The sequence below is a fragment of the Ambystoma mexicanum genome, chromosome 10 (genome assembly GCF_040938575.1).
Source record: "Ambystoma mexicanum isolate Mex_15411 chromosome 10, UKY_AmexF1_1, whole genome shotgun sequence".
In the NCBI taxonomy this organism is placed as follows: domain Eukaryota; kingdom Metazoa; phylum Chordata; class Amphibia; order Caudata; family Ambystomatidae; genus Ambystoma; species Ambystoma mexicanum.
The window spans coordinates 333,151,775-333,179,105 of record NC_090932.1 but is presented as its reverse complement, the minus strand read 5'-3'; the positions used below and the strand labels follow the sequence as shown (position 1 = coordinate 333,179,105).

Genomic DNA, 27,331 nt, shown 5'->3' with positions numbered 1-27,331 from the left:
CTGGCGTCGTGCAGCGACTGATGCAGGTCCTCAAGTTGACTATGACCAGAAACAATGTCATCCGGGACCTCTGCAGGAATCTCACCTTCCTCAGACCCCTCATCCACCTCCGAAATATAATCCATCAGCTGGAAGGAGGGTACAGAAAAAGGCACAAAGACCTGTTTAGCCTTGGCCATCGCCTTTCTGGGGGGTGTCACCGAGCCACGGGGTACCTCCGACAAGGCCGCCTCGAAAGGCGTCGACGTCATCGACACAGGCCTCGAGGGCGGAGCCCCGAGCGTGTCTCTCGATAGCCTGGGCGCCGATGGCGTTGACGACTTCCTCGGAGGCGGGGCCTCGAGAGAGTCCGTCAATGACCTTGGCACCGCCAGCGTCGATGTCTTCCTCAAAGACTTCACAGATTCTCACGGTCTCGAGGGCGTCGAGGACCAGGACCTGGAACGGGCATGTCTAGAGCGACCATCATTGTCCGACCGGGACCTCGAAGGCGCCCGGTGGTCGCAACGACTGCTCGAGCCCGAAGGCCGGACGAGCGGTATCCCTAGCACGGCCACGGCCGGCGTCCTCAGACGGCGCGGACGGCATGGAGCCCTGCAATTGAAAAATCAACAACATCTCCTTTCGGAAGGAATCCCATTCCTCAGGAGTGGAATGCTTATTGAGACAAGCAACCTGCCGACGGGCAGAGTCCTCGGAAGAGGACAGGGAAGGCGACCTGTGACGGTGCTTCCTGGAGTGCTTCGAAGAGGCAGGGGAATGGCAGGACCGACTTCCAGACCGAGAACCCCTGGACTCACGACGACGATGTGGAGAGTCGCTGTTACGCTCACCTGGTATCCACGGGGACGCCACCCAGCCTTATGGACACTGGTTTCCTTCTCTGAGGTTCCCAGATGTGGCCAGTGGGTGAGGTTCTGCCTGTAATACAGGAGGGCTATGTTCAAGACTGGTCAACTGGGGTAATTGGCCTCCCACCACCCCGTATGCCTTCAGCCCCTCTGGGGCCTCTCCTCACCTTATTGTTGATTCAGGTGTGCTCTCCGTCCTGCCTTCTTGGCAGGGGCGCTTTGTCCTTTGTGGGAGGATGCAATCTAGTTACTTCACTGATGCCGGCCCGTTTGAAGTCTTTCAGGTAGGACTTATTGCTGTTGTATATTGTTGTTATTCCTGCATGCCTTTCTTGGTTTAATAATGTCTCTTTCTCTTCCTTAGATGTGCAGAAGTCCAGTGTGGTGCATTGGCTGAATCGGGTCTCGCCGGTAAATGATGGCGTGTAATGAGCACTATGATGCGGTAAGTAGGCGCTATGCGCAGCACAGTGATGCCTTGCCTTTGCTAACCTGTTTTCTTTTCTTTTCCCATAGATCGCAGTGTTCATCCAGGGTGTGGAATTCCGAGGCGATGCTGGTCGAGGGGCGACCTGCTAGGTAAGCTTTTCGGCACAGTTTGTTATATTGTAATGTCTTTAATACCTTGTTTCTTTCCTTTTTGCAGATCCGTCGGTCCGGGAGACGTGCTGATCCTAGGAAGCTGTTCGGAGGAGCTGTGGGCAGCTAAAGATGAAAATTGCAGGTAAGATGCTGGTGCTAACAATGTTCCTTTTGTCTCCTTACAGGTGCTGTTTCTCCGAGGTTCACGGGTATAGCTGGACACTGTGAACGTCACGTTGCAGGATTGCAAAGTAACACAAAGCGTGTTATCCAAGTCGGGTGTGGTTTAAATGGCTTCAAGAAAGTAGTACAGGTAAAGTAGTTCCTAGGCTACCACACCCAAAACACTATACCGCATAGCTTGGTTCCTAGGAGCCAAGCTATGTGGAGACCTCCATGTTGGCTGGCAGCTTCAAAATAAAGTAGTTCCCCAAACACATGTCTTCACTGTGTATGAGCCTGGCGCCATAGGCACCAGGACTGGCTCCAAGAGGGCCTAGGCAGTGGATGCCAAGGTTTATTGGAGACCCGAGCCAAGACCTCTCCCGGCCCATGGGCTTGCCAGAGGGGTTTTTGGATGTGGGTCGTGACAGTCACTCCTCGAATCGTCCGTCGAAAGACCAGTGCAACGCGACTTCCGTGACTTGGCCACCTTACCGACCGACAGCTTCTTCTTACGCTCCCGCAAGGACTTTGATGTGAGCGATTGGCAGTCGACACAGTCGTCCGTATCATGGTCCTCCCCGAGGCACCCGAGGCACCAGAGGCAAGCGGCATGCGTATCCGTCAGCGACATCTTGGACCCGCACATCCGACACTTCTTAAACCCAGACCGCGGGGTGGAAGAAGCCGAAGACAACATACGATAGCAATGAAGAAACAGGTTCGAAGAACCGAAAGAACAGGATTCAGTAGAATCGAGGCGCGCCAAGATCTCCGAAGCGAACACGTTCGTGGAAAAAACGTAACTGAGGCTACGGGTGTCGTGCATCCTACTTATAACATCCTGTGACGTCGGCTCGACGGAGGTCCTCGAGGACGGCGTATCGACGTCATCGATGCAGGACGCAGAAGCCGAAAGATTTTCCGAAGCAGCACAGCTGTGGCGATTACTGTCAGATATGGAATACGTCAGAGGACTCAATCCCCTCGAAGTATTGTGTAAGGTATTGGGGTCTAGAGAGTAGGAGGAGGTGTGTAGGGTGAGGGTTGTTCTACTGTGCTCTCCCTAGATGATCGTCCTTTTCCCCAGATCGGGGAGAATCTCCCCATGAGATCCTCCCGCTGTGTACCACACCCCGGGGGACTATAAGGTAGCGGCATCACGCCCTTGGCCTCATGGGAAGGGGCTCCGACCGGGAAGAAGTTACATCTCAGGATTTGCCACAATATGTTCTTTAGGACATGTTTCAGTCAGTGATTCCAATATCTGTAGAGTTAATAGGTTTACATTAGAATGTATGGCACCAGGTGCATTGAAAAAAGTCCTGTTTGAACCCACTCCTAAAAATATAGGCATATTTTGTTGACATCAACTATCATTCAAGCTTCAAACTGCCCATTCATTTCGAGTACGATTTTTAATATCTCTGTTTTCACCACTTTTGAGAGAGGCAGAGAGTTGTATGGCTCTTTCCCAGTCCTACGAATATTTTAACAGCATTAACACAACTAGTCATGAACATTTATTGTGGTACCTGAAAAGCCTTACCCAGACAGAGAGCCCATTTTGCTTTAGTCAAGTGATACTATATATGTAGGGCAGAATCAACTCTGACAATGGGACCCCATTTGTTGGAGAATGCTCCTGTGTGGGCTGCCGTAGCCACAGTTTAATGCATATGTAATTCCAGTTGGGATATGGCATTAGCTAACCTAGTTTGTAATAAGCCTCCGATATACCAATCTATGTATTGTTACATAGTAGCTTTGGAAAAGTACTCATTCCCATAACCAACTGTCGCATGAGCAGTCAGGTGGATGGAGGACAGCTTGTTGAAGTTGGATTCTGAAGAGGATAAGGGGATTACCATATGAGCTCCAGTAAGGATGTAACAGGGTTACTTGTCTCCTTCATTTAATGCATGTTGGACGCTTTGTCCCTAACCAAGGCCTGTAACCTGCCAGTGCCTCAAATTGTAGGTTTAGGATGAACGGCCAGATTACTGCTACAGCCATGCAAAAAATATTTCCTAAGGATGTTCAGGGGTCTGTGACAGCTTCTGCGTTAGGGCATGAAAGGACTAATCATGTCTATAGATAGATCTGCTTAGACTATGGGAACCCACTATATGCACAGCACCAAAAATATTTAAATTGAAAGTCTGCACCTTGTGAAAAAAGTATAATTTGAATCATTTTACCAGTATCCCCTTTTGCGAACATTGACCCAACTCTTAGATTGGCACAGTCCACGTGGTCATCAGTCCCCAAATGTGGAGCAAAACTGCTCTCGGGCTAATGGCTAGTGCCTTAGCTACTCAGGATTGTGTCCGCCTATTACACACAATTACTTTATAATGTTACTTTAGAGGGCAGCAGTCCAGAAGGTGTATTTCCATGTGGGGAACAATGTCCTACTTAAGTGAAGATACTCATCAAGAATGAAACCATTATACTCTGGTTGCAAAACTCCTTTTTATAATGGCTTTCTCTGTGAATATGTTCTAGAAAAGGGGGCTGGAAGGCCACTCCGGTACAGTGGCGAGTTCTGAGGCAGCTATCTACCAGGCCACCTCACTCTATATTAAGAGTAGCCTCTATCAACTTTTCTACTGACTAGCACCTCAATTGACAGGGCCTAGTCTTTACTGGCCAATACCATTTATCCATCCACCAAACAATGTACTACATATCTCAATCCTATGGTCCACTCCCACTACTATTCCTCATCATTACTTTCATACGCTGCTTACTAGTTACCACACCCGTTGGGTGGTCCTCCACGTCGCTCTCATCCCAACGTATAACACACTCCTCCATCATGGAACCCATATTAAATATGACAGGGACCAATCCATATCTGAATAGCCCAGCACTATGGATCAAACACTTCACAACCAAACCCACTCCTAATCTACCTTGTTCTATTAAACTTAGAAACCCAAGATTAGGGTCCAGACTCACCTATAAACATCCACACAACCTATTGCCACCATCCAATAAATCTGGCCAATATTCTAGTGCACCCATCCCTGTCATCTCCCATAAAAGAGAACACCTCCAACAACAATGCGCATAAGGACAGAAACAAACCAATCAATCAAAGGCGCCCTTATCAATGCTAGATCAATTGCAGCCCACGTCCTAGACATCGCTGATTTTATTGAAACTGAAACCTTGGACTTCCTTGCCATCATGGAAACGTGGCTACAATGCGCATCGGGCCCTGCTTTATCATTAACTGTACCTGAGAACTACGCCATCATCAGATGCGACAGGGACTCCCCTCCAATCCAAAGGCGGAGGAGTAGCCTTCATTTTCAAAAGATCACTGGAACTTAGACTGATCCCCAATATGCACATTGATTCAGCTGAGCTACTAACTGTTAAACTCCGACTATCACCTAATCAAACGGCCACAATGCACCTCATTTACAGGCCACGGGGCCCATTCGCACCTTCGCTGAGGATAGATCTTCCCTCCTTACAGCCAACACCAAGCTGAATTCCCAAATCATTTTACTTGGTGACCTCAATCTAGGATACCAGGACCCTAAAGACCAGTCAGCACTAGACTTAGCCAATTCACTAGCCGACTCGGGATTCTCCCAACACATCCATGAACCTACGCACAGCAAAGGAAGAACCTTGGACTGGCTCATCGATCTGAATTGCTCCATCAACTTGGGTTCTGTCACACCATGTACTTGGTAAGATCACCACAAGATAACCTTCACTATCAAATCTAACTACCAGAGCCTTAAATCAAATCCTGCACCCTCCATCCTAACTAGAAATAAGAAGGATATCTCCAAGGAGAAATTACTCCCCATTATCCTTCCTCTTCTTAATAACGCCGTCACGGCCTATTCTGACCCTACAGTCCTTGTGGACATCTACAACCAAACCATTCTGAAAACCTTAGATTCTATAGCCCCTCTCAAACTGAGGAACGCTAAATCATGTGCCCACCTCAACTCTTGGTTCACCCCTCAACTTAGAGATTTGCGCAAAGCTAAGAGAAACGCAGAGGCTCACTGGAAAGGTCAGCCAACAGAATCTAACAAAAACACCCTAACTACAGCCTCTACCGCTTATAAAGCTGCTATATTCCTGTTAGGGAGAATTCTCTGTGAAGGCTAATTTCCCAAACCTAGTGAGGCCCCCAGCAGCTTTGCTGGATTTTTGGGGTTTATTTTTTTTCTCCTGCTAAGAGTGAGACACATGATTTGAGATATCCTTTGACTTTGTAATGTGTTTAATGGGTTATGGGGTCTTTTACTCCATAGGGTATCATCTCTTCTTTGTTTATGTGTTACACAGCACCCTCAGTGCAGTAACACAGGGGTGTCATAGTGACCCCCAAACAGACTCCATACTCTGGAACTGACTACTGTCTCCCAGGGCATGTAAAGTCACCATTGACTTTACTAGTCTTAAATTGGGAACAGAACCAGTACACACCATCATATTGTGGAAGTACTGGTAGGGGTAATTAGATTGCCCCTGGGTCTGTTTTTCGAGGGGGCACTGTGCAGTCCCCCCTCGTCGAGTTTTTGGCTGGTGGCATTGGTTACCACGCGAAATATTCCACCGGAATATTTCCTATGGGATTTTACCATTCATTTTAAACTCACCACTTTTTGGTGCAATGTTAAAGATACCGCCGGGTTATTTATTTAATATTTATTCCCCTGTTGGGTCTTTTTGCCAGGACTCGGTTTTAAAATGGCGTTTGTGTTCGCTTCTGTATCTCCATCCCAAGTCGAGCCCTTTGTTCCACTTTTTTGGCGGGCTTCTCCACAGAAGCCTCCAAAAGTGGTGCCACTCTGTCTGGGTCTACAGGATGGGTGGGAGGGGGGGGGTTTAGGCACTCTGGACTGAGTTGCCTCGGCAACTCAAGTCGCACTCTTGTATGATTGGCCCAGTGGTGAGCCGCCCGGCTCACCTCTTAGCATTTTTGAGTGACAGCTAGGACTGATGAATGGGGGTTTTCTGCATAAAAGCAGAGCTTTAGGGACTGGAACTTCAGAAGTCGCCACAGGACCAAAGAATCCGAAGAGGGAGAAGCTGAGCAGGGAGAAGCTGAGCCGACCTGCAACGACGACACCACCGATGGAGCCCTGCTGAACCGTCTCACCACTTCCCAACAACAGAGAAGATCTTCATCCCGGAGAGTCTTCTTCCTCTGAGCTGGTGGGGATAACCAGTTCGCCCTCTTTTTCGCCTTCCTGGATCGTCTCATGGTCAAATCGCCCGTGCCAAGCACCCCGGCGGCCGGATAGCCACGCTTCGCCACTAACGCGAATAAAAGGGTAGTACCTTTTAACCGAGAAACTCTGCGGCTGGTTTCTTCCCTGGCAGTGCAACGACCTCCAGCCTTCCTCCACGTCGAGATCTCCTCTTCCCCTGGACGAAGCACCGACTTGCACCCGCTGCCAGGAACAGCTGCCCCTGCTGGAGCTTTTTCATCATTTCAGGTACTGAGTCCCGCCTGGTCTCCCTTGCAACACACTGTTCAAGGTGTCCCGTAAATCCTTGACTTTCTATCCTGGGGTGACTTGGGACCTACTAACTTTTCCTGACTTGAGCCAACCCTTTTTGAACGCTTTGCAATGACTCTTTAAAAGTACTATTCAACTGTGTGATCTTGGACACATTCCGCCTTGCTCTCTTCAAGAGTGGGCCTGGCCTATGACTTGCTTGCTCCTCAGTAGATTCTGTCTTTTCTGACTTGCTCTGGTTCTCCTAAAGTGTTGGTATTGTGTATGTTCCTAATTCTGTTTTTTTCCCCTCCCTTTTTAATTAACTTATTGGAGTGCCATCTTAGGTTAAGTGCTCACCTCGGTCTGAAAATAAGTGGTGTTTTAACTAAGACTTGTTCAATAAGTGATCAGGGATGTATATATATTAATAGTGACTGTGTTTGAACTTGCTTGCCAGATTAGTGTTAGTGTATTTTACAAAGTGTGTTTTTAAATAAATAATTATATACTTGTATACCCAAGCTCTGGTCAGTGTTTGCTTGTGCTACTGTATTTTGGTACCTATCTTGTATACTCTATATACTGTCTAACTCTTCTTGAGAGAAGTCTGGCTGCTCAGCCACAGCTAACGGGTAAATTTGGGTGGTAGAGACTGCTACCAATTGGGTTTACTGCCAACACCTGTAGTCTTAAGCCTTTTGCAGTGGTCCCTAAGGGAACTGCACAGTTTTCTGCCTAACAATTCCTAGCTAAAAAAGATACCTATAACAAACGTATTACTCAGGCGCAACCCAATACGAAAGAGCTCTTCAAGATCCTTAAAGAACTTGAATCTTCCACAGCCCCTATAGACAACTGCATTATTCACGCCACCTGGTGTTCTAACATTCAAAAAGCGCTTCTCGCAAAAAAATCGACACACTTCAAACCAAAATCAACACTAAAAAATGTAGCCTATCAACTGGCCAGACTACCAACCTCCGTACTAACAATCCCCATGACCATATACACCCAATCAAACCATTCAACTTCTCCCCTCCATCTACCTGGGAAGTGGAAAACATAATCAGAAAGATTAAACCATCTAACTGCCAAGGCAATGCATACCCGGCACCAATCATTAAAGAGGCCGCCCGAGAACTAGCTCCCTTCATTACCTCATTTATCAATGCGTCCTTCGAATCAGGATCGGTTCCAGACAACCTCAAGGATGCTTGGGTCATCCCTTTCACTAAAAAACCCACCCTCGACCCCAACAACCCTGCCAACTACAGACCCATCACCACTGTACCCTTTTTATTGAAAATTTTGGATCGTGCGGCATATCTCCAAATTACTTGGAATCCAACAATCTCCTAGGTCTCCGCCAATCTGGCTTCCGTACTAGACATGGAACAGAACGGCCTTAATAGACCTAAAAACACAAATCGGGGACTTAAAAGATAAAGGCAAACTGGCCCTCTTACCTTTGCTCGATCTATCTGCAGCTTCTGATCTGGTGGACCATCAAATCCTTTGTCATCACCTTAAAACTGCAGCCCACTTCTCCAACGAAGCTACTTCCTGAATTAAATCATTTTTGGCTAACAGAACCATGAGGGTCTTCTCCCACTGCCTCAGCGGAACTACTACCGTACTGTGCGGGGTACCACAAGGGGCGTGTGTCTCCCCTACACTTTATAATGTATTTACTAAGCCACTCTGATATCCTTGACTATCTGAGTTTCACATACACCAAATATGTGGATGACACCCAGATACTCATCCCTATCATGGGTGACCACGTAACTGATTCACTGGCTCTAAACAAAGTCTATGCGATCATCCAGGCTTGGATGGCTCACCATGGGCTTTGTCTAAACAATGACATAACAGAGCTACTCATCCTAGGCTCACATGTCAAACTGAATAAATTAGACCCAGCTTTTAAAGCATTCTGCATTGATGGGAACACGATCAATGTTTATAACGATACAAAAACCCTTGGTATCCATCTCGACTCCACATTATCTCTCACTAGACAAACCAACGCTGTAGCCTCAGCTGCAGCATACACATGCAAACTTATCACAGCATATAGACCCTTTCTCACTGCCACCAACTGCATCACCCTCTCGAGAACCCTCATATTGTCTAAAATAGACTATTGCAATGCTTTCTACCTTGGCACCAGCCGTAGGAACATTAATGAACTCCAGGTAATCCAAAACAACGCCATTAGGGCTGCCCTCAACATTCCTAGGAAATCGTACTTAAACGACACCAGACAGAACTTTCATTGGCTCCCGGTTGACCAAAGAATAGCTCTGAAAACACTCACCTTGACTCACAAATGCCAAGCGAACTATGCCCCCGAATACTTATCCAACCGCTTCTCAGTGCACACTTCCACACGTCCGCTGAGATCCTCCCAAGTTCACTCCTTGTGTTTAACCAGACACAAGCTACAAAAGGCAAGTCGGTCAAACTTCCCAGTCCTGGCAGCTAAGCTATGGAACACCCTCCCTACTGCACTGAGAATAGAACCTTCTTTCCACTCTTTGAAACTAAAGGTCAAGAATTGGCTCCTTGGGCAGGCCTAACTGCTCAGTTATAATTACTCATACCTGCACACAGCCTCTGTAAACCATGTAACTGTACTACTGGGTAAACTGCTTCCCATCTTCTATGGGTACTTTATGTAATTATGAAACAGATTCCTATTTTACTCTCATGAAACGCTATGTAACTTTACTCTGTTGAGATCTGCCCATCTTACTTTGTAACACTTGTAATTGCCATATGTTTTATTATTTGCAATTGATGCACTTTATGTAACCTTGATGCGCCCTGATGCCTACGGGCCCGGCCGCGCAATACAAATAAAAATACAAATACAGAACCACTCTGTGCTAACTGAAGGGCAGATGTGGTGCTACAGAACAAGAAACCAAGACTGTGCGACCTTAAAGCTGCATCAGGGCACTGCCAGCTTTCCTCTTGGTATAAAGATAAAGAACGATTTAGGTGTGGAAAGAGAAGTGGCCAGGGCAGTGATTGAGTCAAAATAGTTACGTAGAGTCATGAAAATCCTGGAAAGCCAGTTCTACAGAAAGTTTTAAACTCCCTGACATTTCGGAACCAACACGTTTCTGATCAATCTTCAGCAAAGCAGGTCTAGATTAGAAAATTGGAACCGAATACCTCCATTAATGTTTCATAGATGTAAACCCCTAGTAATCAGTATGCACAACCAAGTATGAGATCTTTTGAGTAATGTCACTGAAAAAATGAAGAGGAACCCCTTGTTTGAAAACCTTAAAATTGATGTTTAAATGATAAAAAATATTTCCGTGCAACACTACAATACATTTAAGTGCACTTAACAATTCAGAGGTTGCAGTGGTTAAATGTTAGGACTCAGTAGGCTGAGCTCCCACTAGAGATATATATTTAATTTACATTCCATATTAAAATCCTAGCCAGGGCAACAGAGCCTCCCATTTTTGTCAGGTTGATAACATGAGGATCACTGTGTTGGGGGCATGGGGGGGGGACAATAACATTATTCTTTAAGAGCAAAAGACATTTTTCTTTGTTTTGTGTGCTTTTCAAATGGTCAATCTGATTAATAACCGCTTTGCCACTTCATAGTACTTGAAATAAATGTTGCAAGTATTATCCAATTTTATGTTGCTCAGTTATCAACTTCTGGAAAATGAAAGGCATAGTCAAACATGTTGGGATTAGAACATGTGATCTGTAGCTTGAACTCAAATCTAAGCAGGTAGTGCTCAACTCAATGAACTATCAGATCAGCTAATATTGTGAGCCTATTTATAAAGCATATAGAAACAGTCAGACAAATGCATACTAATCAGAATGGATACCCCATATCTCTACTAAAATGTTTGCACCTACAGCGAAGACTAACAATATATTTGTGAAATTCTATGTACACATTTATCCTTCTCATTATGGAAGGGCAAAGAAATATTTGCAGACATTTTGATATTATATACAGAGTTGGGGAATGGAGACAGGGAAAACACATCACATATAGCCCATTCATTCAATATATTTAGTTAGTGAAAGGATGAGGGTGACAAACGGTCACAGTTTGGCCATTTCATTGGTTCTATTGAATCTACTCTCGTTTGAATTAGAATAATTAGATTGACAAAGAAATGTCAAATGTGGTAAAACTGTTACACAATCACTGTTGGCAGACTTTGCTTCACATTGAGACCACATAATACGTTTGTTGAACCTGGTAAACTTGCCTGTAATTCCCAAGCTTGACCCAAACAATTTGCTTGAATCGTAGTTTTTTGCCAGCTTTACAGTCATTACAGTTCCAGCATCCATCAGGCATCTCTATGTTCAGACACGCTGGGTGGAAGGAAGCCGGGCAGGACTCACAGCACAAGAGTTTTCCACCTTCACACAAAATAGACAAACAGCTTTTATAAATGACTTAACTGAATCATACCTGGTTGAGAATACTTGGCAACTTCGAATTGTCTTTTGTCAACATGTTAAAAAATTAAGACTTTGTCAACATACTAATGTTGGAATAAAACAGATTTTGTGGATTTTTCCAATTGTTTAAGAAGCCAAACCCCAAAGGTTGCTGACTTTTAATCCACCTTTTAGCTGTAGAATTTAGTAAAGGGGCACTTGTAAACACAAGAGCTTTGATATCACTGTATTTCCATAGATTGGCAGTACTACACTTACCAGTGGCTACGATTGTTTATTAGACTACTGTCAATTAATTGTTTGTGGTAGAAATAAACACCATCAGTAACTGAATGGGAGGTAGGGCAATGGCAATGTCCTATATAATCGGCACTGTGGCCAGAAGAACAGCTGCTGGCTAACAGAGGTCTAATCAAATTGAGTGCAGTATGGCAATCGTTTGTTGGTTGTAGAACATAAGCTATGTTTAAATCACCAACAGAGATAGAGCAGCACATTTCTTTGACAAGATTAATAAAAGTATGTTTTCTCCAACATATATCTTGACATAATCCTTTCTCAATCAGTTAATGGTGCATAAACATCAGCCTACAAGCTGATCTGTTCGTGTTCTGATTCCACACAACACAAAGAGAAAGATTGATCTAAACAAAAAAACGTGGTTATAGCCCTACATAAACCGATCCCCCAGTGACCATTATTGGATAAGCCAGCCTACACAGCACATTCTTGCACAGAGACAGAGCACAATATTAATGCTGCACAAGAATAATTCATCAGACAGGATAAAATAGGCTTTAATTGGTATAATTTATTCGAAGCATAGAATGTCCTATTTCACTAAAGGGTTTTATATGTTTTATGATGCAGAAAGACCCCTTAGCAAGACGGGATATTCTCTCAAACAGGAGTATATGAAATACAGTGCTTAAAAACGCTTTCACATTAATTTCATTTGCTAGGTATTTTTAGGAATATCTTATTTTCTGTTAGGAACTCAATTGCTCTCCATAGTGACCAAACAAATACTGCAGAACTCCGGCAAAGATCTCTTTTTGTGTAAGCACTGTATTTCATTAAGAGGAAATGGGGAAACTACCGTGATTTAGTACCTCAGGAATCCCAAAACACCAGGTTCGACGAATTACCTTTTCACAAGCATCTTGTGGATATTCACTTTTCAAATAGTGATCAGAAATCATATTTTTCAAGGTCTGTTGATATTAGCTCTATAAATGCATGAATCACACGTCAGATACAGCATAACATAATTAACCAGGTAGTAACTATCCACTGTATGCATTTCCTCTCCCGAAAAATCTAAAAAGCCCGTACACTTATTAGGACGAGAAAGTCTCACAAGTTTTGGAGCAATGCTTGCTCTTAATAACTGTAGTTCGAGGCATTATCGGAGAGGAAATACAGGGACAGCAGAGCAATTACTAGAAGGAGGAGTATTATAAAATGGCAAAAAATAACATGGTACAAAGTATTATGTCCGTGCTAAGCCAGGCAAATCATTTTTGCATTAAGCATCACACTTTTATATATATTGCTCTACAAAACCGAGGGCTTAAAATAATTTAAATTCAAATCACTAAAGGCAGCATCAAAAGTGAGTGCTACTTTCTACTTTGTACATAACAAAAATATATGAATAGCTGCGAAGAGCTGCAATGCATCTAGTGAGCAATTGTTTTTCGTAACCTGTCGTGGGAAGGACACGTTAAGATAATAAATCATCAACCTAACAAAAAATGATCGCTAACTGGTCCCCAAACTTCTCTCTAGAAAGCATTTCTAATAGGCCTTGATACCCCATGAAAGGACCAATTGCTCCTAGAATTTTTAAACTGTTCCCTCAGATGAATATTTGTAACAGCTAAACAATATAAAGCCCCACGGTAGTAATAAAGCGTGATGAGTCCAAATAGTTCAAGGCAACTGCACTGCCTTCAGACTGGTTCGAAAATTCACCATGTCCAGGAGAATTCACTATTTACATTAAGTTTTTCAATTGTAAACCTCATTAATATACGTTTCTCGGGCAGCCTCTCTATTTACCAAGGAGCTGCTCTGTTGGTAATAAGCGCTCATAAACACTGCATGGATCGAGTCAGTGTGTTCTATATTATGTTACATACCAACAAGGCAGACCAAGATTTAATACAGGGCCTTTTAATAGAACACCAAAACATCAAAAACCAAATACTTCATTCTTTTTCCTACACATTTCAATAAGATCAGTTTGGTTACCAAGCAATTTACTAAAAATCAAGATAATGCGTATGAAAGTTCTCTGCGAGTCCCATTTTTGACCGTTTTTGCTCATCTTTTTCAGCTGTACAAAATCCATACTGAAGTGTGTGCCCCCAAAACTGTTTACCTCAAGTAAAAATCAACTCTGAGAACAAGACATGCTTTCACCCAGAAGGGCAAGCACTATGTTAAAAGGTAATTCTGCTATAGACAGTAAAACTAGCAAGTATCACGTCTAGAGCAGGAGCTGCACACCGTTTTAAGAGCTTGGCGTGCAACCAGAACCCCATTTAGCAGGTGAACACAAGAATTATTGTAAGCCCTCTAAGGATTGTGCTAGCAATATACAGAAAAAAATAGCATTCACAACGATTAATGTAGAACGTACCAAAAGCAACAAATGGCGCAGAAAAAACAGACATTTTAAAAATTGTATACAAAAGAAGTAGCAACGAAAAAAAAATTAAGCAGGAAAAGCAAACGGTAAACAAAAGAGAAAGACAAACTATTTTGATTACCTTTCTCACATTTCTTTTTGGAAGCTGACGAAGAAGAAGGAATCATAGGTAATTTCATCAACTCAGCACGATTTGATTCATTCAGAAGGTAGTGGGACTTATAGGTATAGGTTATGAACAAATTGTCTGAATGGTCCTGCACTATTAGCCCTATACGAAGCAAACAGAAAGAGATGAGTTGCTATGAAGCTACCCATGATTCCACAAGGAGAAATTAAAAATAAACTCAACCAATAGCTACAAATGCGTACATGTTTTGAAAAGGTTAATGGATCAACAAAATTATAACATGAAGAAAGAAGAAAAAAGGATAATAAAGGCGCAAAAACAAACAAGGTCTATGAAGATGAACGGTAACGTCTGAAATGGAAACCACAAAAGCAAGAGAAAATGTTCTGTACTGAAGGAAACCGAAAAAAATCATAATTCTAACCCATTCTTTTCATTTTTAATTTCAATTTACACGCTTTATGGAAACACAGCAGACACTACCAGGAATAAACGTAGAAGGTATACGTTTCTACCCTATGGGAAACATCACCAATTCGGAGCAGAATATACTGGTTCAGTCTGGGGTCAAAGATGTGTAGTTCAGTAGAAAATAATGTTGGTGGGAACAGACATGAAAACATGTTACATCTAGTTGTTACAGATTATCAGAGATCATATTTTGAATTTCTAACATTGACATGTAACACACTAACTTAGTAAAATAAATACAGTGTTGACATAGGAACCAAGCCGAGCTTGCAGAGAAAACTATACAGTAAGTGGTCAATTTCAATGTGTGCTGCACAATCCAGACACGCAGAAACGCAGATACAGTAACAGTGAAATGTAATTTCTGGCTCTTGTTTTCACGTGATTGTAGGAAAGAAACGGCACATTACAGCATTCGTTTAGTTAGTAAGTTGTCGTAACCACAGCCCAGGTTAACCATGTTTAATTAAAAATCTAATGGGTTTAAGGAAGAGGTAATTTCATACCACTGACAGAACCTCAGCGACACCCTGTGGTTAAATGTTTTCGGTTTAAGATACTGAGCAACAAACACAAGGCAGTCCCAGTGGGCACTTGGGACAAGCTACTTCTTCAGGAAAGCCTATTGTACTGTGCTTCTGCTACACACCACAGGTGTTACAGTACTTGCGCATTTCTTTCAGATATTGTGGGACCAACAGCAGAAGCAACCCTTTTAAGCAATAATTCATTGCAGTTTGTTTTCTTTTCTGTGCTCGATAGTGCTCAGAAGTGCCCTTTGGCAACACACAGTGCCCAGGTACCTTATCACATTACAGAATAAAACATTAGTTTCACGCTTTACTGGGACTACATTCTGGAGAGGATTTGGCAGCCTAAGAAGAGCGAATGTCACCAGGTAACAGTTCAGAGAACTTGTCACAAGAAGGAAGTAGTATCATTAACTATCGTTATAAAGGACTAAACATCTCAAGAACAGATACATTTAGATTTTCATTTCAACAGAAACAACCTGTGAAATCCTCAGTTTGCGCGGTAGGACATTTCAGATGATAGCACACAACAGGCAAAAAGAAAGGTAGAGGTCACTGTCCTTCAGATTTGTGAACAAAAGCTAGGGTAAACTGAAAATAAAATCTGGATCAATTAATTAAATCCACCAATTGGAAACTGAATTTAAAATTACAGAATTTATTTACAATACATGTAGAGAACACATTTCAATAGTAAATACATCAGCAACATAGTGTAAATGAAAATTCAATGGAAAGAAATTCAACATCACATCCAAGCATACCATATTCACAAAAACCACTCAACAACATACTGCACATAGGAACTAACTAAAGCAAATGGGGCGCTGTGTAAGAAATCACAAGCACAATTCGCTAACTTGAACAAATAACACAAATATAAATGAATGCAACCAACAGGAGACAGTAATGAATAGATAGCTGTAAATGTGTTCCGGCTACTTCCAAAGCACCGACCGGTTTTGACATAATAGAATTATCAACGTCTTCCTCAGTGGAAGACAAAATCCTGAAAAAAACATATTGGGAATGTGTAAATTGAAAAACTGAGGACAAGATGCGTTGTAGTACTCCAAAGTAATTAAAACAATACTCACAATTATGGCAGCACAATTTAAAGGGGCCTATAAATAATCAGGAGACCAAAATTAATTAGGAAACTGCTGTGGACGTAGTTCCAGAGTTCCATCTCATGGAGGCTCGGGGACACAGCTTCCAGGTTCGGGAGGGACTGTAGGAGGGGTAGTTGAAGGTGGAGAGAGATACAGTCCTGTGATTGTTGCGGTCCCCAATAAACCCACTTACCCCTACTCACCTGGTCTCTGTGTCGTCTGTCAAAACATAGTTGGTGACGAGGTGGTAAGTTGGGTCCGCGACAGCTCTATCGCCACCACAGACTGTGGTGCCTCAAAATTTGCTTGCAGTCTCCAGGTTCACACTGCCTCGTAATACTGCTCGGTGTGCCAAAGGCTTCCACCAAGTTGTCCAGGAGCATGCCCACGAGTATAAGGTAGGAGCAACCTAATTAAGGAGGGCCAACAGCTCCAGCACAATGCAATGCAAGCACTGTCAAGACCATACATCCAGCATTAGAGTAAAGGACACTGCACCCAACATAGAAGAGCAGAGCCTGGCTGGGGGCTCATTATAACGTCACAGAAGAGCATGGGATGTCTCAAGTGACTAATCAGAGAACGTTGCAATAGAGCACTGTAAGGCTAATGGAGATAGCACTACAAAAAAGATTTTGGAAGAAGGCTTCACAATTAGCTGATAAAAGCACACAAGAAATAAAGGAAAAGAAACAAGCAAAAAGTACCACCTCCCTGCCCCTTTCTTGCCATTGCAGGGGAACTCCAATTCCTTGGGAACAATAGTCAGATTCCTTCCAAGTATATCTACGAGCAATAGGGGGTGCAAAACTCAGCGACAATCTAAGAGAAGCATCCCTGTTAAATTATCAAGGGAGTGAATGCTTACGAATTTTCTGCACTCTTCCCGATGCCTCAGTCCAAGAAGGGTCTGGAGATTCTGCCACCAAATCAAAGAAATCCAAAAGTGCCATGAAAGACACTTCAGCAACAAAACCAATGTGGTGTAAGAATGCTACTACTTCTTTTCCAGAAGATAGCGACATTGCTGCCCTATGAGGGCTAATTGCGACGTGAAAGTTTACTGGCATCGGTGATGAATACCCAAGGGACCAACTGGTATTGCACACAGCAGATCAACACACGCAACAACGTCTGTGGCAGAAAAGTATCCTTCTCTCTATCAAGCGATAGAGATTGCCAGAACCATAGAGTTGGGCAACAATACATAAAGGTGATTCAGCAAAAAAGAGTGCAATCTCACAAAAGCGAAAGTACAGGAAATAACAGAAACCGATGAGGAAGAAAACGAGGTGGCTCTAATCCAGAACAATCAGAAGTCCAATAGAGCAAAAACAAATGGATCAGATAACTCAAACAAAGTTAATAACTGTCCCTCATCCAAATGCTACCGGTGTGGCCACTTCAGACATGCTGAAGGAGAGAGAGAATGCCTGGCCACAAACGCAGAATGTTTCAAATGTGGTTTGATAGGACAATATGGGAGAGCTTGCAGGAACTCACAAGGAAGAAATGGGAGGAAGGGAACTATCAAGGCACTAGAGGAAATAGGAGGACTAAGCAGTTTACTTACCATTGTCAAAGATAAGAATGCCCCAAAATACATATTGTCAAGAAATAGCAACACCAAGAAGGGTCCATGGGAAAACCTGGAGATGAATGAACATGTACTAAACATGATGATAGACACCGGCTCTCCCTACACAATGGTAGACAGGGACACCTACATCAACGCTCTCTGAGAAGACTTCAAGCTCAGATCGACAAACATTTGGCAGTGGGTTATGGCAAAAGCCCCATCACCATTTTCGGCTATCAATGGGTTCACTTAAAATGTAAAGACAGATAAGTCTATCGCAAACTGTAGGTGGCAAACAATGGATCATCCATTGTGGGATGGGACAAGCAATCAATGCTGCATATCAAAATACATCCATATCAAAATGCATCCAAGAGAGGTCAAACCCATTTTGAGCATTGTTGAACACATTACCTCATCCAAGGAAGAGTTGGAGAGGTTTGCCGAAGTGTTCACTAACACAGAAGAAAAGCTCAAAGGAAAGGTTTTGAATGCTGCAGAGTACTAAGAAACAGTGTAAGACTGAAGGTACACAAAGTACACAATATCCCTGTAGGTACAAAAGAGGCTTTGCAAAGTGAACTGAAAAAACTATGCAATGAGGGCATCATCAAGCCTATTGAATCATCCGAATGGTTAGCTCCAATCGTCATTGTTCAAAAAACAGCCAACAGTATTAGGATGTGTGTGAATTTAAGAGACCTCAATGCCAGTATATGGGTCGACAGACACCCACTTCCCAGCATAAATGAGATGTTGTTGACGAAACCTGTAAAGATATTTACAACACTCGACTTGTCGTTTGCATACCATCAAATTGTTCTGGAAACAGAATCAAGACAACTCACGTCTTTTGTGACGCCGTTGGGAGCATTTAGGCTCAGGCACATGCCATTTGGTTTAACATCCACGGCGGCCGTCTTCCCAAGACTTAGGCAGGAGTTATTTGGAGGATTGGACAGCGCATACTTTTTCCAGGACTCCATACTAATAATAGCAATGTCTGTAGAGGAGCGTGATGCGAAGCTGATGGGTGTTCTACAAGCTATTCGCAACAGTGGACTTAGCCTAAAGCTAGAAAAATGCTAAATTAAAGTATCGGACGTAACATACTTCGGGCATGCCAACACACAAAAGGGAATAAATCCGAAAACAAAGCCATTGAAAAAAATTTCCAAAGTGCCCTCACCGACAAACTAATATCAATTGCGCTCGTTTCTGGGTAAGGCAGAATGCTTTTCAAAGTACATTCCAAAGAGAAGCACTAGGAATATACTGGGCACTCTGACACTTTAAAACACTGATTTGGGGCATATCAACAACAGTCAAGACTCGGCACAAACCTCTTGCCCATATAATTTGTTCCTCCAAATCTGCATCATCTTCACAGAGAATTAACAGGTGGCTTGTGGATATCATGCAATACAACTTCAAAGTAGTATACATTCCGGGCCACGAAAACGTGGTGGCAGATTGTCTGTCACGATTGCAACTGAATGATATTGATGAAGAGGAACAGGGAGAAAAATGTGAAGAATGTGTAACAAGAATTTAACCTACCATTTCACAAGATGAATGGAGAGAGGCTGTAAAGAGTGACAAAGATGTCTTGGTTACAACACATGATACGTGACGGATGGGAGAATTAAAAAAAAGTGGAATTCCAGGGCAATGCGCAGGATTGTGACGAGATATGTGAAAGTGGTGGTTGCTTACTTAGAGTAGAACGCTTAATTCCACCAGAGTTCCTGCATGATCGAGTACTACAACTTGCTCATAAAGGGCATTTGGTGAGCAACCTTACCAAACGATGGCCGAGAGAAATACTGGTGGCCTCGCATGTTGAGAGAGGCTGAGGAATTACTAAAAACATGTCAGGTCTGTGTTAATAGCGATAAATCCAAGAAAGGACACAGCTCCACTCATTCCAGTGAGAATACCTAAGAATGTATGGTACAAATTAGCAGTGGACATCACTGGCCCATTTGTGACTATGGGGAATTACACCATTTATATCATATGCATGGTAGACTATACATCCAAATGGATTGAGTGAGGGGTAGTAGAAGACACCATTACCACAAAGAAAGTTATTGAATTCTTGGAATTAGTGTTCAACAGAAAGGGAGATCCAGAGGAAATTGTAACTGATACTGGTATACAGTTTGTAGCAGAAGAAATGCAGGTATTTTTTTAAATAAAGATGCATTAATCACAGGCACGTCACTCTATCACCCCATGGAGAATGGTCTTGTAGAAAGGATGAATGGTGTTATCAAGAATATTATCCAGTTGGTGTTAGCAAATAGTTTGCATGGAGAGAAGTACTGAATGAGACGTTCAATGCTTACAGAACTCCTCATTAGGCCACTGGGGTAGAACCTTTTGTAATGATAAGAGGAAGATCGCCATGCAATAGACTGAACCTGTTCTTGGCTGAGAAGAAACATACGAGGCAAGTAGACATAATGGAAATACTAAAGAGTGGAAGCAACCCAAAGCAAGAATAAAGAACACTATGACAGAATCAAGTCTACTCAAAGTTCATCATTCCAAAGAGGAGATTGGGTCCAGGTTCGGAATCCCAAGAGAGTGCTGAAAGGATTATCCAAATATTGTGATCGACAACAGATAGAGGATGGTGCTTGGAAGACCGTCAAGCTGAAGGATGGCATGAAGTGGTTGGTGGATGATGTGGTCCATGCCTCAAATGACGCCTCAATGCCACTATGTTTACACCCACTGAGTATGAACTTTGTTGGAGAGCTGCTCTGGTGATGATGCTGCAGGACCATCAAACTATTGCATACCCCTATCGAGAAGTTATTATGTTTCCTATGTTTTTAACTGCTGCTTCTTCTTTTCCTTTTGTGCCTCTTGTTTGTTGTTTCTTCCCTTTCTTCTCTCCTTTCCTCGCACTTCCTTATTATGTGGGGCGGGGGATGTTGTGGACATAGTTCCAGAGTTCCATCTTGTGGAGGCTCTGTAACACAGGGTCCAGGTTCAGGAGATACAGTTGGAGGTGTGGTTGAAGGCGGAGAGAGCTACGGCACTGTGATTGTTGCAGTCCCCAATAAACCCACTTACCCCAACTCACCTTTTCTCTGTGTCGTCTATCACGACAGAAACCCAATCTATCATAGCGGAAGTCACCTCGGGACTACATTCATAGTCCAAACAGAATCTGGATAGAAAAACACTGGTTGAAGTAAAGTCACCCTGTATGGCGTGACAAATACTAGAGTGAGGATAGCACCCTAGAATTTAAGTCTGCTAGAAGCTGTGCCAAATAACCCTCTACAAGTCTGTGTGACCTTTTCACACAGTTTTGTTGGAGTATGCCTAAATCTTGAAATTACAGCCGCAAAACCCAAGGTATTGTATAGGCTTACATTACTTTGCATTCTGCTACATGTAGAGCTCTGATCAGGATGGTGAAAAAGCTATAGTGACTCTTTTTGCTTAAAATAAGGTTTTATAGATCTGTCAGGTTGATTTATATTGTGATGTGTGTATTTTTAAGTCATCTTTAAGAAAGCACATTCATTTAGCTTTAACTTTATAACAGCTAGAGATGAAAAGCTATGTGGTCAAGTAACTAAAGTGCAGACTGGGATCAAATCCCATATTGTAGAGAAATTGTGTTATCCTGGACTGTGCCATATCTTCCAAAATTGGAATGTCCGGTATGGGTATCCAGTTAACGGGAGAGGGAGGCAGGACATTGGGTATGGTTTTATGTTGTGAAGGGCAGGGAGGAGGATGCCAGGTACTGGGTGTGTGATTGAGGGGTTGAGGAAGGAGGGTGACATGTATGGGTTTTGTGATGTAGGTTAGGGAGGCAGGTGCAAGGTATGCATTTTTTGCCAGCTTCACTTTTATTTGGCTCTTAGAGCCAAGCAAGGCCTCATGAGTCAGCTCAATCCATGAATGTATGGCTCCCCCACCTCTAACTAAGAATGGGTACAGCAGCGTAAATGACAGCAGTTCAAATATCAGAAAAAAAAGGTGCAGAAAAGGCACCAACAGTGCAAACTATGCTTGCGTTTTCAGAACCGGTACTTCACAAGCAGACCATTTTAAGCTTCACTTGCACACATACAGCACAGGCAGCAGCGGTGCAAACCTCTCTCGTCGCATAGATTAAGTAGGAGCAGCAGAAAGATTTTTCCCCGACAAACAGAATAGGTTCTGCCTGGCCAGAGGAAGGCACAGCCCGCCAGCCGCCCCTTCACCTACCAAATTTTGAATATTAAGAGGTGCCCATAATATAGCTCCCCCAAACCTAAGGTTAGGGTCTTGCAAATGTCTCGACAGGTTTGCACATTTGGAAGATTAGCTCTGTCAGTTGCAATTGGCATCAAGCTCCCCAATTTACCATTAATGTTTGCTTGACCACAAGCTGCAGGTTCTCCAAGCCTTCAAATTAAGTTGTAGAACCAAGGGGAGCATGTGTCGGTCTAACATTGCTTAGCATTCTATTACAACTAATTTAGCTTAATGTATTTTAGGAAGGATTTATATTATTGCCAGATTGCTTTATAATATATTTTTACAAACCAGAGCTGAGAAGATGTAGTCAGTCAAGGGCCTTAATTGAATACTGGGATAAAGTCCCAGCTTCTGCACTTAACTAAAGTGAGCGAAGTTGAGCTAATCATTTTTGCATACTCTCCTTATCTGCCAAACTTGAGTCTATAGAGGCCACATAGGGCATTGCAAATCAGAGACCACGCCCTGGGTACAGCACAAGTGACAACAGTACAGGCTTAATTTGAGCATAGAACAGTAAAGGCTGCACTGCAAGCTTTCCTGTACATCCAGAACAGGTACAGTAGAGGTAGCAAAGTGCAAAAATCACTCACTTGTAGCATAGGCAAAGCATAGACCGGGAACATACATGCTTCACTCAAACATGCAGAATCAGTATAGCACAGGCACCACCAGTATCACAAGATTCATTCATGCAGAACAGTTCCAACAAATGCAGGGCCCATGTTTCACTTCGGGATGGGTGCTATGGCCAGTGCCTTGAGTGTCCACTAACCCTGTTTCAATGTGCACTGGCGGCTGGGGTCTTCTTCATAGGTGTGGATTCCTACCCCAGTTTTGTTCTAAGAGTGGGCATGGGGTCTGCTGCTTCTGGGGCCTCAAGCTGCAATTTGGCTCTATGGCTTAAGGGGGATACAGAACTAACTTGGGGAGCCTGTTGCCCAAGTCTGGCTATAAGAGTGGGTGGTTGGGGCATTTTACCTGCCCCCACCATTTTTCTACAAGGGAGGGGGCAAGTGTGGAGCCCTGAGCCAAGGGCTTCTGCACCCATTGGGCTACATTGGAAGATGGTAGGTAACCACGGTTGAGAAGAAGCAGACAATGAGAGTAGAGCTGGGCTCCAGGAAATTGGGTACAGTTACTCACCTTGTGGCTTCCATAAGGAAGGCATGGTATCAACAGTAAGACAGATACAAGTGACCAAGGTTCAAGGTTGTTTATGGAATTTCAAAAAGGGTTTGAAAAATGCCCATCTAATCCTAAATCTAAAGATGGGAGCAAGTTACGACCATCAAATAATAATAACAGTCCTAGTGGTGTCTTGTCAAAACAAAAAGGCCCATTACTAAAAAACCTACTGTCAGTCCTTAGCTCTAAATACAAATAGTGTGGAAAACAATGTTATGTAAAAGAAAGAATTGTTCAAGAAATAATATGTCAGGATATTCAGGCCGTTGGCCTCCCTTCCCCCTTCCCCACGTTTTTAGCAGGGGACAAGGCAGCACACTCGAGCTTAGCACAGTCTCTGGCTTCTCTAGCACAAGGATACAGGTCAAACATTAGCATCAGGGTTTTCCGTGCCCAAGTCTCTTTGCCTTTCAAAGTCTCTTCTTTCAGAGGGCCTGATGCGACAAAGTTCTTTTCCTTTTAGGATTTCACACGTACTCAAATTCTCAGGTGATTCACTATTCACCTCGAATCCCCCTCAGCCAGGCTCAGGTCCGTTTTAACACAATGCTCAATCAGTCTCCCTCTGCCGGGCTCGGACCATTTTGATCTACTTTGTCATCAACTTTCTTGGAAGTATCAACATCAAAGACTTTTGATTGTGCACAGGATTTTGCTTGACACGCTGCAGGACCACTTCGATGCAGTTCTTTGCCACTCTTTCACATTGTCAGCGCTCAGTTGGATACCTTACGTAGGCCTTCGAATGAGCATGCACGTGGTGCCGGACCCCTCTGTCAAAGGTATCATATCTTGGTTTCAAAGTTCAATCACTCGTCCGTTCACTTTTACGTGCGTTGCTTGTCACACGCATTTCATACGCTTGCTTCAGCGCTCACCATACAATGTTGCTGCTTGCAACTTTGGCTTCAACACAGACCAGTGTGGTATCGGTCTCCCCAACTCACCGGCTGTGTTGATTTCACTGGTGCTGCTTTGTTGTAGGAGCTATGGACAGTACCAAGGCAGCAGGCGATTCTCCATACCTTGTAATGACGCGGCAGGGCCCTGGGTACCTCAGACACACAATATAGGATTCTTCAGCCTGGTTTCCTGGTCTTACGCTTTCTATTCTCGAGGCTTTGTGAAAGCAACGGTTCCTTGTCGAAAAGGTCAAGAGCACTACACTCCTTGCAATCCGCTTCTGTTTTGCCCTCTTTCTCCTTGTATTAAACTGCCATCTTGGAACTGCTGTTTCCTTGTATGCTTTGCCTCGCTCAGAGTGTGCTCTTGTGCTCCTCCTTTTATCCGTTTGGGGAAGTGTAATGGAAGTCATGTGTACGTGATGGTCAGTAATTGCCTGACCAGTGTATTGGGACATGTCAGGTATATGGCTCAGGTGTTTGTCCGTTTTCTCTCATAGCGAGCTGTCCGTTAGAAAGTGTTTGTTTTGTGAAGGGGGGGTGGGGTTGAGTTCCTATGTATCCTACCTGGTAGGATGGGGTAAAAGTGTTACAGGGAAGGAGATACCACGTCTCGCCATCCAGTGTCCCACTCTCAATCCCCGAAGACCACTCAACCAGGTGATCCTGCTGCACTGGTCTACCCCCAGGAACTGGATTCAAAAGCAATGACAGTGTCCTGGCCACCTGGATGACAGATCCCGGGGACTACCGGGTGAGACACTAACACTCACCTGGTATCCACTGGGACGCCACCCAGTCTGGCTGGACCATTCGCTCCTCCTCGAACCTCCTCCTTTGGAATGCTTCCAAGAGTTGGGCCTGCAAGACATGAGTAGTGGGTTCAACCTTGTTTCTTGCTGCTTAACCCCTGCCTCCCTTGAAAACCAGACCTTCCCTCGGACCTGTTCTCAACTTGTTTTTTTGTACGATGCGCTCTCCGTCGTCCTTCCCAATGCAGGGGCGAGTAGATGGAGCAGGCGTGCTGCGACCAAGTTACTTCACTGGTGCAAGCCCTGTTCGAGTCCAGTCCTGCTGTTACTCCAACTTAAGGTAGGTTGCTTCTTCACAGTTTTGAGAATTCAGTTGCTCTTCTTTCTTTCTTCCTCCTTATTCTCTTGCTAATGTCTCAGTTTTCCTTCCTCTAGGTGTGGAAAGTGATTTTTTGGCATTGCCATGCAGATCGGCGTGGAGCATGAATTGGTGAGCAAATGCGCGTTGTGCTGCGTTATTCCGAAAGTAAAGCGCAGTGTGCTGTGTTAATTTGCCTTTCTTGTGCTAACCTGTGTCTCTTGTCTTGCTTGCCGGTTGCTGTGATGTTCCAGGATGGATGCCGACCACAAGGCGTTCGAATCAGGTAAGCGTCTTGTGATTCTTTAATAAGAAGGATTAGATGCTCACTAATGCTGTTCTTTCTCTCTTCTTCCAGGTTGCGGTGCTCTGGAGAAGGGTGCAGCGCCTTGATGCTGGTGTTCTCTGGACCGGGTAAGAGATGGACCAAAGTCAGGATACTACTCACAGGTAAGTGCTGAATGATGTTTTTTCTTGTTCTTTCAGGGTACGCGATTCCAGGATTCAGCAGGTAAGGATTTCAGGATGCAGAGCTGGACACGGTGAGCGTCACGCTGCTAACCGCAGAGTAACGCGAAGCGTGCTCCTCTGTTTGGGCGTGGCTTATATAGCCCCAGGTATTCCAAGGCCCGACCACACCCAAAACACTAGACCACATGGCTCATTTCTTGGAACTGAGCTATGTGGAAGCCTCCATGTTGGACCCAGCCCATTATGAAGTCCAGGCCCTATTACCTTCACATTAGAAATGAGCCTGGTGCCAAAGGCGCCAGGACTGACCCCAGTAGAGTCTTTGGCAAGGTGGCAAGGCCTTTGAGGCCAAAATAGGAGACCCTAACTTGGCTCCAGGGGAAGACTGACTTGCCTATAAGGTTGGGGGTAGGGGTCATGACAGACACCTTCAGGTTTTCTCACACTTCTGATCCCCCACATCCTTCGAATATCCATCAGCAAAGTTTCCCCCTCGGCTTTTCTATTCCTCGGCTGAACAAGTGCAAGGTTTCCCAATTCGTCCTTCATCCACCCCTTTTCCCCCATTCATCTACTTGCCTCCTCCAACCCACAAACTGCCTCCTCTTCTGCTGCCAGTCTTCCTTTCTTTCTCTACACTACCCTCTGTTAACCTTTCTAAAACCTAGTTCTTTTCATCTCAGAGCCTGCCTTCCTTTCTTTTTTCTTTCCACCCTCAAACTGGTTCTCATTCCAACTCCTAATTATTTCAATAGGTATCTATATCCTTGTGTGTCTACTTCTGTAGCACCATTCTCAATTACCCCACCTTTTAATATTGACTAATTTAACACCTCTGCTTTCTTAATTATTTATCCTTCACATAATCTGTCTCACGTTTTACCCATTTCACTTTCTTACTCCCTTTAACAAAGAATCTCTGGAGCTTCATGCCTTTCGCTTCATTTTCTCTCCCCCTCCCCACTCCCCCGACCTCACTAGGTCTTCCTCATTCCTTTCCTTCGCATGAGACTACCTTTCTTCTTTCTTTGCTCATTTATCAAGCAACACTTCTTTATTTACCTGTTCCCCTTCCCTTCTTTCACTTCTCATTCTAACTGCCTTCCTTACCTCTCCCTTTCTCTCATTAAATGCACAGTATTATTCTGCTGCCATTTTCTCTGCTATAACGAGTATATTACACTACGTTTAAAGAAGTAGCTCAGGGTGCGTCTCACAGATGAGACCGCCAATGAAGTATTAACTCACGTATTATCTATATGTAGACATGTTTACCCAATCCAATCCCACCCCTTCATACGTTTACAATTTTGCCACGTAGGAGGACGTCATAAAAGGCACATCTAGCATTATATAAACAGAGTA

At 43.9% G+C, this 27,331-nt stretch overlaps 1 protein-coding gene across 3 annotated transcripts in view; it reads right to left on the bottom strand.

Annotated features, from left to right (window-relative positions):
* The window catches only part of NSD3 (nuclear receptor binding SET domain protein 3), a 2,619,674-nt gene that overhangs the window by 801,485 nt on the left and 1,790,858 nt on the right, over nucleotides 1-27,331 (bottom strand). Inside the window, exons 15-16 of one of the 3 annotated variants that reach the window (XM_069617934.1) lie at nucleotides 14,320-14,469; nucleotides 11,344-11,500 (exon numbers count right to left, since the gene is read on the bottom strand). In XM_069617934.1, coding sequence (XP_069474035.1) covers nucleotides 11,344-11,500; nucleotides 14,320-14,469 — 307 coding nt within the window. The remainder of the gene's footprint in view (nucleotides 1-11,343; nucleotides 11,501-14,319; nucleotides 14,470-27,331) is intronic. The other 2 variants (XM_069617935.1, XM_069617936.1) reach the window with 2 other exon arrangements.